Source organism: Ambystoma mexicanum, chromosome 2q (genome assembly GCF_040938575.1).
Source record: "Ambystoma mexicanum isolate Mex_15411 chromosome 2q, UKY_AmexF1_1, whole genome shotgun sequence".
NCBI classification, from domain to species: Eukaryota; Metazoa; Chordata; class Amphibia; order Caudata; family Ambystomatidae; genus Ambystoma; species Ambystoma mexicanum.
In genome coordinates this window covers 620870201-620885121 of record NC_090924.1, presented here as the reverse complement: position 1 = coordinate 620885121, position 14921 = coordinate 620870201, and the positions used below count along the sequence as shown (strand labels likewise).

The 14921-nt window shown below is 45.7% G+C and overlaps 1 protein-coding gene across 1 annotated transcript in view; it reads right to left on the bottom strand.

The window, feature by feature from the left end:
* The window catches only part of RHEB (Ras homolog, mTORC1 binding), a 306526-nt gene that overhangs the window by 27002 nt on the left and 264603 nt on the right, over positions 1 to 14921 (bottom strand). The window contains exon 7 of the mRNA XM_069647778.1: positions 12459 to 12540. Within this exon, the coding sequence (XP_069503879.1) occupies positions 12459 to 12540 (82 nt within the window). The remainder of the gene's footprint in view (positions 1 to 12458; positions 12541 to 14921) is intronic.

Genomic DNA, 14921 nt, shown 5'->3' with positions numbered 1-14921 from the left:
GTCTGATGTGTTAGGGATCATGTTAAGGGTAGGTAGAACCAGTGGGATGAGGGCTTCAGCGGTGATGTTCCGTTTGTTTCTCGTCAGGCATGCTGGTGCAGGCGGGTGTTGTCTGTGGAGGGGGTTGTTAGTACTAATGTCGAATGAGAGTAGGAAGTGGTCAGTCCATATCAGTGGTTGTGGGTCCCTGCAGATGATGTTGCAGTTATGGGCAGCGAGCCAGTCTAGGGTTCTGCCTTTTTGATGTGTGGGTAAGGTGTTAAGTTGAGTGTAGTTGTGTTCACCAAGTACATTGGCGAGGGAGGAAGCTGAAATGTCATGAGGGTCATTGTCCCCCAGGTTGAAGTCACCGAGGATAATATTCTGTGATAGAGGTTTGAATTTTTCGGCTATGAGGGTGGTTATGTCTTCTTCGAATTAACCTATGGGCCCAGGGGGTCTGTATAATAGGTCCAAGGTAATGGAGTTCTTGGGGGAAGTTTGAATTTTGATGGATAAATATTCGCAGGACTTTAGAGGAGGGGCGGTCACCGGTCTAATGTCAAGCGAGGATTTGAAAATGAGTGCTACACCTCCTCCACGGGCATCCGGTCTGTCGGCCCCGAGGATGGAGTAGTTGTTTGGAACTGCAAGAGATAGAGAGGGGCCTGCTGCAGTATGGAGCCAAGTTTCTGTGGTGGGGAGGAAATCCAGGTCTGCTGAGCAGATGATGTCTGCCATTTCCGTAGGGTGGGCCACAAGGGATCTAACATTGAGTAAGGCTCCTTTGAATGGCACAGAGTTTGCAATGGTGTTTTTAGTGATATGATTCGTGGTCATTTTGCTAAGTAGGGTAGGGAGTCTACAACCTAGTCTGTCGTTACGGGTCATGATGTTGGGGCAGGCTACAGGGCAATGTTCAATCGAACTGCGCAAGTTTAGGATGTTGTCAGAGTGGTCATCTGTAACGAGGCTGAGTGGGGTATTACCTAAAGTAACGCTCGTTTTAGTAATAGGGTCTATGGATGCGCTGTGGGAGAAAGGAGGTAGGGAAGGTAGAAAGGGTGTAGGGCAAGGAATGGGGTGATGTCTAGGACAGGCAAGCTTAGCGAGTCTATTACTGAATGGGATATAGCTATTTCTACTGCATGGTGTGCAGTCAGGCATAATGCAAAAGGGGAACATGAGTATTAGCCAGGCTGGCATAGTCTGAGTGTGGATTTGGGTAGTATCTGGCTAGCAACCAGAGGGCCCAACACAATGTGATCTAGTAGCCAATGTTTCCACTGTTCTGCGCTACGTGCGCCAACACCCGCCCCCCACGCACGCCATTGCACCAAGCTGGCGACTTCATGCAAATTTGCAGTCATATAACTGCCAGTGATGTCACTTCCTGTATTTGTCCCCCCCCCCCAAATTCATAAGTCAGCTCCCCTGGTAAGATGCAGCACCCAAGCAGTATCAAGAGATGAAAAGTTGGTAATGAATCCAATTTCTAGCATCTACGGGCAGGAATTTAAATGATTTGATTTTGCATTTAGAGAAAGAGAAAAGACGGTGTGAAATTACACAATGAAAACGTTGCCAAAAACGTGTTCTGTTAAATAAACAGCTTAGCAGAGGATGGTTTCGATCCATCGACCTCTGGGTTATGGGCCCAGCACGCTTCCGCTGCGCCACTCTGCTCCTGTGCTCAACGGCTGCTTGTTTGTCTGATCAGCGCCATTTGCAGCGTTTTGTTGTAGGACGTGGAGGAGGCGTTGCTCTGCTACAGCATATCAGGCAGTTATGACTTTATATTATTACTATATTCAAGTGAAGAGAGCAACATGTCCAATCCGTGTCCAGCTGCCAATCTTAACACTAGCGACGAGGTTGTCCTGCTCTGTGGTCGTGAGGAAGAGAAGAGGATTCGGCTTGGCCCAGACAAAAACCGCCCACCGTCTACGGCGGAGGGCCTTCCTGAGGTGTGTGCAGCCCCATCGTGAAGCGAAAAATTAAGATTCACAACATTCTCAACCTACCAATTTAAAATTAGTTTAAGGATCGCCCATAGAAGACAAAATACATAGGTTGATGAATTAAAACCATCCTAAAAATGAGTATAATCTTTTTTTATAAAACATTAATTGTTAAATGAAAATCACATTGTTTCACAATCAATCCAATAGTGGTTACATTTGTATCATTACATTGAGCCATTGTACAAAACATTGCAGCCATTTACTTAAAGTAATAGAGGGGAGGAGAGTTGCCTGGAAGTACTGAAGATCTCCGATACTAGCCTATGGGTTAGCAAGTTAGTACACTGCGATTCTGAAAATGCTTTATTCTCTCTGCAATTTATATGGTGATCAATCCTCTATGGAAACTATAGGATGTCCAAGTCCAATCATGTATATACTCAAATACAATTATGCCACTTCCAGCTGGCTGTTCTTGGGGTGTATATAATGTCAAGGAGTCTAGGCTTTTGGACATGAGCACTGACACAGCTCAATCAAATACAAAAGGGGATGAGCCGGGCCCCACGAACAATGCCCCTGTAACCAGCTACAAGTCATAAGGGAATGTTGGATGTAACACTTCAGAGAAGACAGAAGCTTCTTAACCTCTTAAGTGCCATGGATGTTCCACCCCCAGTGCCAATGTTTTTTTTTTTTAAATCGCGGTATTTACCGCCCAAACCCACCAACATTTCCCCCCTCATTAACCCCTTAAGTGCCACCGACGAGCCGGCTCGTCGGTGGCAACCTGGAGCGGTTTTTACCGACGAGCCGGCTCGTCGCTGGCATTTAAAGGGTTAAAAGAAAATAGATGTACATTAGTCACAAGCCTTTTAATATTGCCATGGCCCCATACTTCAGAACTGTAAAGACTTGACAAGCATTCCTGGGCACTGTACACCTTTAACATGGTGGTGGAAGGGCGGGGGGGTGGTGTTACAGGGGAGTTGGCCCCACCTCCATAATGACAAAAACACATAGCTGCTCCTTGCCTACAGGCCACCAAATCATTTTTGGCCACCTAATGTGTAAAGGTTGTCCAATGCCTTGACTTTTTACATCCATTTCCCAGCTAAATAAGCTCAGCTTAAAGGTTTTGCATTGTTAGAACTGCCATCCTTGTTAGAATGTTTTTTAAACAGACCTATTTCAGGCAAATAAGGGTCGACATTTCAATTGTGTATTAAAGGTTGTCTTCAAGGTATTTGTTATATTAGTGCTTTTAAATATAAACATATCTACCACTCAACACCAGAGTTTATTTTGGTACCATAGACTAGTAGTGCCCATCAGACTAGTAGTCTTGCACACCCGAATAACTTGCCTTAAAGTTTTAGTGGGGCTTTCACTGCATGACATACATTGGGGGCATATTGGTAATAATTCTTACCTTAGAATACTAAATTAAAGTACGTCCATTGCGCCCCCCTTTTTTGTCCAACTTATTTTGACAATGTAGGAATGAACTAAACTAGTACTACTGCATCTTTTATCAATTTGATTGTCACTTGAGAAATTGGTTATATTTTATTGATTTGTGCTTACAAGATAAGTAATGATCTATAATTAACGATAATTAGTACCCGGCACGCGCGGGTGAACAGGAATACTGTGTGGTGATTGGCTCATTTGCGAGCCATACCACACGGTATTCCAGACCACGCCGTGCGTGCCGGCTACTCTGTTCCCGGCGAGGGGCGTTGCAGCCCCTCAGCCAATGAGGAGGCTCGAAACGGGGCAATCCCCGCTCCGAGCCTCCCCATGGCTGGAGGCTTCCTTCGCCCCCCCACCGGGGACTCTAAGATTTTGTCCCCCCCCCCCTAAGCCTTTCCTCCCTCCACACCCAACTTACCTTCTATCTCACGGTCTCCGGCAGGGGTCGGAGCAGGGCCATCCCCGCTCCAAGCCTTCACACGGCTTCCATCGACCCCGCCGGAGACCGCGGTACGTATTTTTTTTCTTCCTCCCCATCCCCTCCTGACACCACTTTCCCTACTTTCTTCTTCTGATCTTGGACACTTCTGTTCCCAGTGCATCCGCTCCCGATGGGTGCTATGGAAAGGGAAAACGTTTTCCCTTTCCATGGCGGTGGCCATTTTTTTTTTCTGTTCCGAAACGTGTTCCGGAACAGAAAAAAATGCCATTAGCACCCCGATCCAACGGGCCGGGGTACTAATGGCAATAAAACTCTCGGCAGCGGACCAATACCGCCGCAGGCAATGCCCGGGGGGCTTTGTTAACTACGGCCCCGGGCATTACCTGTGGCGGTATTGGCCCGCCGCCTCGGGTCTTATTGCCACAGTCATGATCTACAATTACCAATCTTCTTGTTTCTGGTCTTTTTGTTTATACCCCCATCTCCTTCTCTTATTTTGCTTTGCAGTCCTTACTGTTATTTCTTGTGTTTCGTTTGTGGAAATTCTGTTTTGGGCATCTTAACAAATGAACATCTATTTAGCACGTGAATTAACATGTGTGCTTCCGAGTTTATTTTTGTTGGATATTTTCTTGTTTTATGTTTGATCAACTAAAATTGTTTTCACTACTCAACTTGTATGATGTACTAGAGCCTGATGCAGAGCTACGCTTCGAGCACATGTAGGCTCATTTCCAGTGAACACTAGTGATGTATAGGATTCAATTAGGAGGTAGTAAAGATGTACAATAACAAACATTACGTAAACAATCTGTTGTAATCCATTAATCTAATATACTCTTTAAACAATATGGTTCAAGTTAAATCATTGTAATAAATGAACGGTTACGAATCACAAGATGTAATGCAAAGGAGGCTCAAATAGCATCCAAGAAATGTTTGTTTTTTGCTACATGATTTGTTACATGAGAACAAACAGAAGAGTGCCAATCTCTTGGAACTTTTTTGCGACATCATAACATTTACAATTAGCCTGCAGCACACAAAGCTTAGACAGATCTTCTACAATTGTAAAGCATGTCCAACAAGGTAGCATTGTTCTTGCATTTCTGTCAAGTCCTTGGGCTGTGCCCATGCCTATGTGCAGGCATTATGCAAGTGTACTGAAGTGGTCTGAAGTCAAAAGTTAGAGGACGAAAAAAATAAGGGCAATACATTTCGCCTGCATACATTTTGATTCTATCAATTGACAAGTATTCAGATAATTTCAGGCACACTTCTAAACAAAATCTGGTTGGCCTGTCTGACAGATGCAGGAGAACTGAATTTATTTACAGATTTTGCACAAAACGTCTGTTTAAATGCGGACAAATTTGAATACCAGGTCTTCAATTTAAGAATAACCGCTGTGACTAATCGGTCTGACTAATGATCTTTGAAAATTGTTATTTACTGGCCATCATTGCCCGTCACCAGTAACAAGACCAGGAGCCTTGTGCTTCCAATAAAGTTGCAGAACATCAGAATATATTGTTGCGGTATTGATGCTTATTTCAACTGCATTGCATTTTCTTGTTGGTTAACGTGGTTCATAAGAATGTTCACTGTAATATTGCAATGCAACTTGACTTGTAAGGCTTCTCAATATAGGAATGAAATATCAAACAAACATCTAATAAAACAAGTTTTCGGTTGGTTAAAAAATAAAATAGAATTGCTGGTTGGCATTTCGGCACAGAATGGACATTCAGTGATACATTGCTTTTAATTTGGGGAGATTCTTTGGCAATTATTTTTGGAAAAGTAAAAAAAGGGGATGGTTTGCATTAAACGTTAGTCTGACACTGTGGCTCATACTACTTATAAAGTTTGCCAAGAAATCTAGTGTTGCTTATGGTAAGGTTTACTTGTTGCAACCTGTCCGGCTTTGACCGACTGCCAGTTATCGGAGCATCTTTTGAAAGAATCCATGTTGCAAGATAGATCAGTTTATTCTTTACATTTCCGGGTATTAAATTCTCTGATTAAAAAAATGGGAATCTCTCAAGGGAAATTAGAATGCCAGAGGCACTACCCTAGCAGCACTTCATGCCCCAAACACTATCATTTTCTGTATGGCACTTCCATGCAGCTGTGCATTTGCTGCGAATGAGGTTATACTTCTGGGGGAATTTAATGTAAATTCGGGATTCAACATTCGGCAGGTCAGCTTTGAGAGTGCGGCAACTCATGTGGCCTCAAAAAAGAAAATTAAGAAGATGGCAATAAGGGTATAGGAGGGGAAAAGCACAGTTACAGAAGATTTCACTTCCCTATCTCGCATCCATGTACTTTTACCCAAATGGATGTTTGCAAGCTTTACTTGGTCGTCTTTTCTGACATGAGCTGAGGTAATATCAATAAACATATCATACATTTCCCAAATTCATTGAATCAGCCCTTAATTAAGCAATAAACCCAGACTGAGCGGGGCATTATCAAGTCAGGTAATGCCCAGGGGCAGAGTTACACGCAGGAGCGAATGGGACATTATGGGCGTTTCGCTACCTTAGGAACCCTAAATCTGGGCACAAAAAACATCCAGTCAGGCTTTGGATTAAGCCTTGCTGAAAATAAAAATAAAGTCTAAAATGTCAGTATTTCCCGAAACAACTATTATTAATGAAGATCTGATGCGGATGACAGAACTTTGTTTTTGAGAGAACAACAAGTTACTTCTTACCTTGTAACGTTCTTTCGACGGGATGTTCCTCCGACGTATTCCTCATCTTAGATATCTCCTTCCAGCTCTGCTGGCCTTGGAAAAATTTTTCACTAGAGGGCGCTGCGACGTCCTCCGAGTCAATGTCCCTCGACAGCCGCCGTATCGACGCCAACGTCATCCTGGCAATAAAGGCAGCGCGCAGCGCCCGTTGCTCAGTTCCATTTTGTAGCCCACAATAATGCTTTCTGGACTAAACTAATCACCCTGAAGGAGCATAAGCTGCAACAACAAGGGAAGTAGAACTGCGGGGATGGATGGGAGGGTCGATGAGGAATACGTCGGAGGAACATCCCGTCGAAAGAACATTACAAGGTAAGAAGTAACTTGTTCTTCGAAGGGATTGTGTCCTCCGACGTATTCCTCATCTTAGATAGGCTCCCATAGCAGTATTCTATTATTGGAGGAGGGAGTACTGACTTCATGCTGTCTTCTATTGATGAATAAAATGCAGTACAGCCCTTCCAAACTTAGTCTCTTGACTGGAGGAGGAATCCAAGTTGTAAAATCGTGTAAAGGTATGGACAGACGACCATGTAGCGGCCGCACAGATGTCTTTAACCGGCACACCTCTTGAGGGCCGATGAAGCTGCAATACCGCTGGTCGAATGAGCCCTAAAGTTTTGAGGGGGCTCTTTTCCTGCCAGTTTATAACATTCCAGAATGGCTAGATTGATCCATCTGGAAATGGTCTGCTTAGTTATTGGTAACCCCAGCTTGTGACCTGTGTAACCTACAAACAGCTGGTGTGCCTGTCTTATCCTGGCTAGTCTACTGATGTAAAAACTTAAAGCCCTTCTAGGGTATAGCCTGTATAACCTCTCTTCCTCTTTCCCCGGGTGAGGAGGATAGAAAGATGGTAGGGTAATCTTCTGAGTGATATGAAATTCAGAAACCACCTTTGGGAGGAAATTAGGCTTCACTTGCAGGACAACTTTGTCTTTGTGAAAGATAGTGTGAGGGGGTTTACAAGAAAGAGCTTGTAATTCACTCACCCTTCTAGCAGATGCAAGTGCTATTAATAAACAGTTTTAAGGGTAAGGAATCGTAACGAACAAGAATGGAGTGGTTCGAAAGGTGTGCCCATCAGGAAAGTTAGGACTAAGTTTAAATCCCATACAGGAACTTGGAATGGTCTTGGGGGATAAACATTGGTTAACCCCTTTAGAAATTGTATTACCAAGGGTAACTTGAAAAAGGATGGTTCTTCCGCAGTGCGCTTAAAGATGGATAGCGCTGCGAGATAGCCCTTAATGGTGCCAACTTGAAGGCCTGAATTTGCCAAATATAGTAGGAAGGACAAAACCATTGGTGTACCACATGAAAAAGGGTCGATATTCGGTTCTCTACACCAGCTGAAAAATCTGTTCCAACGGCAGCGGTATAAAGACTTTGTTGCTGGTCTCCTTGCCGAAAGCAACACCTCCATATCATCATCAGGGAGGTCCCAATCCTTGTACCTCAGCCTTTCAGAAGCCAAGGTCCGGGTACCACGTTCTCCTGGCCCAATCCGGGGCAATTAGGATCATGGTTCCCCGAAATCTTCTCAACCTCCTGATCATTTGAGGAATGACAGGGACCAGTGGGAACGCGTACAGAAGCGGAAACTCCCAGTCCACTATGAACGCGTCTCCCAGAGCTCCTCTCGGGGGAAATTCCCTTGAGCAGAACAGATCGCACTTCCTGTTGAGGCTGGTGGCGAACAGGTCTACCTGAGGGGTTCCCCAAAGGGCGAAGATCTCTTGAAGGACTTCCTGAGCTAGCTCCCACTCGTGGGAGACTGTGCTCTGCCTGCTCAGAGCGTCCGCTGTCAAGTTCTTCTCTCCGGCAAGGTGAACTGCCGATAGAGAGATTCCTTCTTGGATTGCCCAAAACCAGAGCTGCATTGCCTCTCTGCACAGGGGCAGTGATCCTACGCCTCCTCTTTTGTTGAGGTAGTGCATGGCCACCGTGTTGTCCGTCATTATCAGGACGTTTTTCCCTTGTACAGCTGGCAGGAACGCCTTCAGTGCAAGTCTGATGGCTCTCAGCTCTAACAGGTTGATATGTAGTCTGGACTCCTATGGAGACCAACGACCGCTGATGGTCAAGTTGTTGGCGTGGGCTCCCCACCCCGCGAGTGAGGCATCCGTGACTACTGTTATCTCCGGCCAGGGTTGCCAAAATTGTTCTCCTTTCAGAATGTTCTCCTGACAGGCCCACCACTGAAGGTCTCGAGCCACCCTGTCGGGAACCTGAAGAAGATCTGTCATTCTCCCTGAGAATTGTGACCACTGAGTCCTCAGTGCCCACTGGAGGGATCTCATTCTCAGGCGAACCTCTGGCACTAGGAAAATGCAGGATGCCATGAGGCCTAGCAACCTCAAAAAGTCGAAGGCTGGGAGACGTTGGGCATGTTTGAACTTGGTAACCATCTGTAGAATATCTTGAGCTCTCACCTCTGGTGGCGAGGCTTTTCCCAGGGAAGTGTCCAGGATCACTCCTATGAACTGGAGTCTCTGCGATGGTATCATTTGTGACTTCTCCCTCAATTTAAAGAAGCCCAGTCTGTGAAGGGAGTGGCACACGTGATTTAGCTGGATCTGAGCTTGTTCCGAAGAAACAGCCCTGATCAACCAATCGTCCAGGTAGGGGTAGACGTGAATCCCTTCCCTCCTTCGACTTGCCGCCACTACCGACATTAACTTGGTGAAGACCCTCGGGGCGGAGGTCAGCCCAAATGGCAGCACTCGAAATTGATAGTGAGAGTTGCCAATTGCGAACCTCAGGTATTTCCTGTGTTTGAGATGGATAGGGACATGGAAATAAGCGTCCTGAAGGTCCAGAGATACCAACCAGTCCTAGAACTGAAGGGCATGGAGGATCTGAGAAAGAGTGACCATCTTGAATTTGTCTTTCCTGAGGAATTTGTTCAATTCTCGCAAGTCCAAGATGGGTCTCAGTCCTCCGTCTTTCTTTGAAATGTGAAAGTAAGGGGAATACCAGCCTTTGTTCCTCTCCGCTACAGGTACCGGTTCTATGGCACCTTTCTCTAGCAGGTCCAAAAATTCCTGCAAGAGGAGCGGATCTGGAGCTTTCTGAGAGCTGATCCCCGGTGGATGACTGAGGTATACGTAGTAAAGGTAGGCAGTAACCTTGGGCAACTGTCTCCAATGCCCAAGCATCTGACGTGATAGCCTGCCATTCCACCAGATGTTGAGTCAACCTGCCTCCTACAGGTGTCCTGTGAGGGAAGTCCTCAGAGTGGTTTTGGGGCGGCTGATGCAGATGGTAAAGTGGCACCTGCTGTTGCTGCGGCTTTTGAATATCTACCCCGTCCACCTCGGGTAGTTCTTCTTTGTCCCCTTTGAGCCGGTCGTCCTCTACCTCTTCTGAATGCGGAGTAGAAGCGAAAGGACTTGCCCCTCGCAGAGGTTCCTGTGGGACGAAAAGGTGTCCGACGGATTGCAGCGCCTAGGGATTTTGCTGCTGCCTTTGAAGTTTGCAGTTTCTCTAAACTGTCATCCGCCTTTTTCCCGAACAAAGAAGAGCCATCGAATGGCATGTTCAAGAGCCTGGCTTGCACATCTGGGGCAAAACCAGACTCTCAACCAAGCGAATCTCCTGGTTGTCGTACTTGCCGCCATTGCTCTGCTGATACGGTCAGCCGAATCAATGCCCGTCTGGAGGGATTCGCACATAGCGTCTTTACCGTCCTGTATAATATTCAGGAACGCATCCCTTTCTTCTCCCTCCGGGATGCAGTCAGCCGCTGTAGAAGCACACTCCCAAAGTGTCTGGCTGAATCTAGCAAGGGTGCAAGTAGCATTAACAGATTTTAACGCCATGCTACATGCCGAAAAAACGTTCTTTGCCATAGTATCATATTTTTTATCGTCCCTGTCCTGTGGGACGGTAGGATAAGCTGTCTTGACATTGGTAGAGGATGCTGCCTGTGCCACCAGACTTTCTGGGGATGGATGTTTAGACAAAAATTCCGGGTCTGTAGAGGATACCCTGTACTTTGTAGACAGTTTTTTATTTACTGCCGGTACGACATCTGGGGTTTCCCAGTTTGTCATATCTTCCTCTGAAGAGCTTTATGAAAAGGCAGCACCACAGGATCCTCCTGTGGGCCTTTATCAAGAATATCCGTGAGGTCATCTTGTTGGAAAGATTGTGAGGGTGCAGACCACCCCATAAACTCTGTGATCCTGGCCATTAAGGCTCTGTAGGGGGTTTCAGCATGTTCCCCCGGGTCTGGCCTAGCAAACTCCACCTCAGGGGAGGGGTCTAACCCACTTGCCTCATGTAAGGAATCATGAAGATCCTTTAACCTGCGTTCTTCAGAGGGAAATTCCTCTTTAATTGGGGTTACAGGTCCCTGCAACTCAAATGTGTCTTCCTGTTCAGACAATTCACCCTCTTCCATAATTGAGGACAAAGTTCTCAATTGTTCTGAACTCATAAAGGGTGTAAACCCCATTTCCAAAGCAGAGGGTGCCGAACTTGTCATAATCGGCCTCGAAAACATCGATGTCGTCGAAGCCGAAGGCTTCGAGCGTGGCGTCGAAAAGAAAGGCGAAGACCTCGACAGAATTGGAATTCTGCTCGACAATCTCGAAGCCATCGACGTCGAGGACCTGGGGATAGTCACTGGGTGTGTCGTAACCGTGACTTTTCTTGGCGTCGACACCGGTGTCGAAGCTGGCGTCGAGTCGACAGACTCGTGTGTCGAAGGTCTCTTCGACAACGGCGTCGAAGACATCGACCTCGACGTCGACGGAACCTTTGTCGACGGAACCTTCAAGGAAGGTTTGGAGGTCATAGTCCTACTCGAGGGTTCGTGACGCGCTTGAGAGGTTTCCTTTGCCGGGTACTGCGACTCGCGGCGTTTTTGACCTTCGGGTCTTTCGACCACAGCATCGCTCTCGGCAGTCTTCGAGGGGGTCGAGGCCGCTTTCTCGAAGAAGCTCATCATATTTTTGCGGAATTCCTCCCATTCAGCCCGGGAACTATGTTTCGTGGGGCACGGGATTCTCTTTGGCGAAACAGGAAGAGGAAGACGGAGAAGGAGATCTTTGACGTCTCCTCTTCGAGTGCTTCGATCTCGAGGAGTGATGAGACCCACTCCGAGATCTGGAGCGCGAATGGTGACGAGGAGACGAATGTCTCGACTTTGTCGAGGAAGAAGCTTTAAAAGTCTTACCTTTCTCCAGCTTCCCCCTACGCTCCTTCAGGGCCTTAGCTGTCATGGACATACAGTCCTCGCACTCCGAACAATGGCGTTCAGCTCCAAAACACCACAGACAAACTCTGAGGGTCAGTCAGCGACATCTTTTTCCCACAATCTCGGCATTTTTTGAAGCCGGATCGAGGAGTTGTCGGTTCCGTCGAAGAAGCCATCGAGTACGGATCGAATAACTCGAGGTAAATAGGTTTAACTGACAAAACTGAGCAACGGTATTCCGAGGCACTGAGTAAGCGCGGAAAAACGGAACTGAGCAACGTGCGCTGCGCGCGGCCTTTATAGCCAGGATGACGTCGGCGTCAATACGGCGGCTGTCGAGGGACATCGACTCGGAGGACGTCGACGCGCAGCGCCCTCTAGTGAAAACATTTTCCGAGGCCAGCAGAGCTGGAAGGAGATATCTAAGATGAGGAATACGTCAGAGGACACAATCCCTTCGAAAGTCAGCTTATGAAGCAAGTAAATATCCTAATATTTACTCCCCCATTTACGGGCCTCATCCCGTTCTAACTTCTAGTCCATCGATAATGCAAATTTTACTGATCAGACACTCTGCTGTTAAGGTGTGGAATTAAAGAAAAATCAATCTAACAGTGTTAAAAATACCTGATTCTCTTTAGCAGATGACTCCAGGAAAGCTGCATTCCACGATTCTGCTACAGCTTTCCCTTCTTCATAGCTTATTACCCTAGTGTCAAGACAAAGCCAACAATTATGAAATGTTCGTTTAAAATGCTATAACCCTGAAGGTTATAACAAAGAATTGTACGGTGGTAAGATGTTACTGGCAAGCAAAGACATATCGAAACAAGATTTTCTAATAAACCCTGCAGATTTTCAGGACAACGCTCAGATAGCACCCACAGCAGCAAGTGGAATAAAGACGCATGACACTCAATTAGGAAGTAATTTTAAATAAGCCCTTTCTGATGGACTGCTGAAATCACACTCCCTTACCAATATGCCAATTTTAACTGTAGTAACAGCATTCCAGAAGGGTTGGCAGGATCAAATGCAAGTGATTATACTTTTACTGAGGGCTCCAATATTAAAGTAAGCAACTTAATCTGCCATAGGAAATTCTTTAGTGTTAAAACCTTTAGAAGAAACCACCAGTGAATTCAGGAATTGGACTACAGTTCTTGAGGATGGGCTGTCCCACCAGGATGCCAGGATTTCAGTCTCCATACTGAAATTGTACTTTCACTCCACTGCCCTATATCCCACACCAATATTGCAATTGAAAAAAAATCATTGAAATACTTATACAGGAGACTATAAACCAGTACTTTAAATAGTATGTGGTCATATTAAAAACAACTTCATTTGATTGCTGCTTTTGAGGAACAGATACAGACTACTGTTAAAAACACACAAACAAAACACCCAAACCACCCTTTCACTGAATTCTGTATAGTTTTGTATGCTACACACATGGTGTCACAGAAGTGTTCACAGTTGAAACAATGCAAGATTTAACAAAGGGAAGATCTTTGGGGGTTGCAACCGTTTGTGGGTAGATACAACTGCCCAGTAGGTGCTCCAGACACTTGCATTTATTTAAAGTGTAAGCTTTGCGCAATGGTTTTGGTGCAACCATCTATACCAAGTACAAAATTGGAGCACTAGGAAAAACAATTTCAAGCACTAGGAGGCATCCGTTTTGTGAAATGGATGAGCCTGCTGTGCTTGTGTTACTCTCTGCCCTTGCGGCACTAATGAAGCAAAAGCCACCTGCTGGTCACTTTATTACAGCAGCTTTTGCTTCATTAGTGTTGGAGATTGCAGGCAGGAAGGCTGCGGCTGGTAAGTGCTTATTTTCTTGGGAAACCACAGCAATTACAAATCCAACGCAGTTGTATTTATAAATGCTGTGGTTTTCTTTTTACGTTTCCCAGGCTCCTCTGGGAGCCTGAGGACTCAAATCGAAAGCCACTGCAATTATAAATCCAATATTTATAAAAGCACTTACCGGCAGCAGCCTTCCTGCTCTCTGATCTCCAGCACTAATGAAGCAAAAGCTGCTGTGATAAAAGTGACCAGCAGGGGGAAGGAGGCAATGTTGACCAAAATATCCAACTGAATCTAATACTCCCTCAGAGAGGAGAGAGACCGCAAAAAGAAAAATGAATGTCCCAAAAAGGTAGAGAAGAACTTCCCACATCGAACTACGGAGGCAGAAAAACAGACCTCTGGTGTCAGTTGATGACTTACAGATGGGGGCAGGGAGGATGCCCATGTACGGAGTCCAAACCAAAATGGACAGCACCTTCTTTTGGGGATGTTTTCCCCTGCCCAGCCTGAAGTGCAGGCTATTGCAACCAGTTAGAAAAGTGGGAGAGCAGGCCGCTGGAGTACTTACTGGCCAAAGAGCAACCCTCCTAGATGAGAAATCCGAGGAATATCACCTCACAAAAGCATGAGTGGCAGCCCTACATATGTATGCAATGGGGACAAGTTCCTAGACAGCCAATGATGCACTTGCATCTGGTAGAATGAGCACAGTCTTTCAGGAACCTGGAGACCAATAAGTTGGTAAGCCTAAGAAATACAAGATGGCAGCTTTACTCACACTGCGCCCATGGGAAGGTCCACTTAGTAATTAACAGGTGGTCTATTTCCTGAAAGAAATGGTTATTTCTAGGTAGAAATTCATAGTATTTGCCAGACAGATTGTACAAAGTGCTGAGCAAACGTAAGATCTAGGACGGAGGACTGGCAAAACAATCTGATTTAAATGAAGAAAAAAAAAAAATCAGCCAAATCTTAGGAATGAAGGACAGCAGTCTGGAGGTTGACCATGACTTTATGGAGGACAACATACGGTTCTTAAGAAAGGGCATGAAGCTCACTCATGCTCCTTGCAGAAGTAATGGCCACCACAAAGGATGTTCTACATACAAAAGGTTGAACTCGAAAGAAGTCTTAGTTACTTACCTGTAACTGTATTTCTCCAGCATTGGCATCTTTCATAGATTCACATGCTTGACTATTCCCCGTCAGACCGGGAATCCTCAGTGATAAAAAATGATTATTAAAATGTTTTAATACACACATTGTTACATAGAA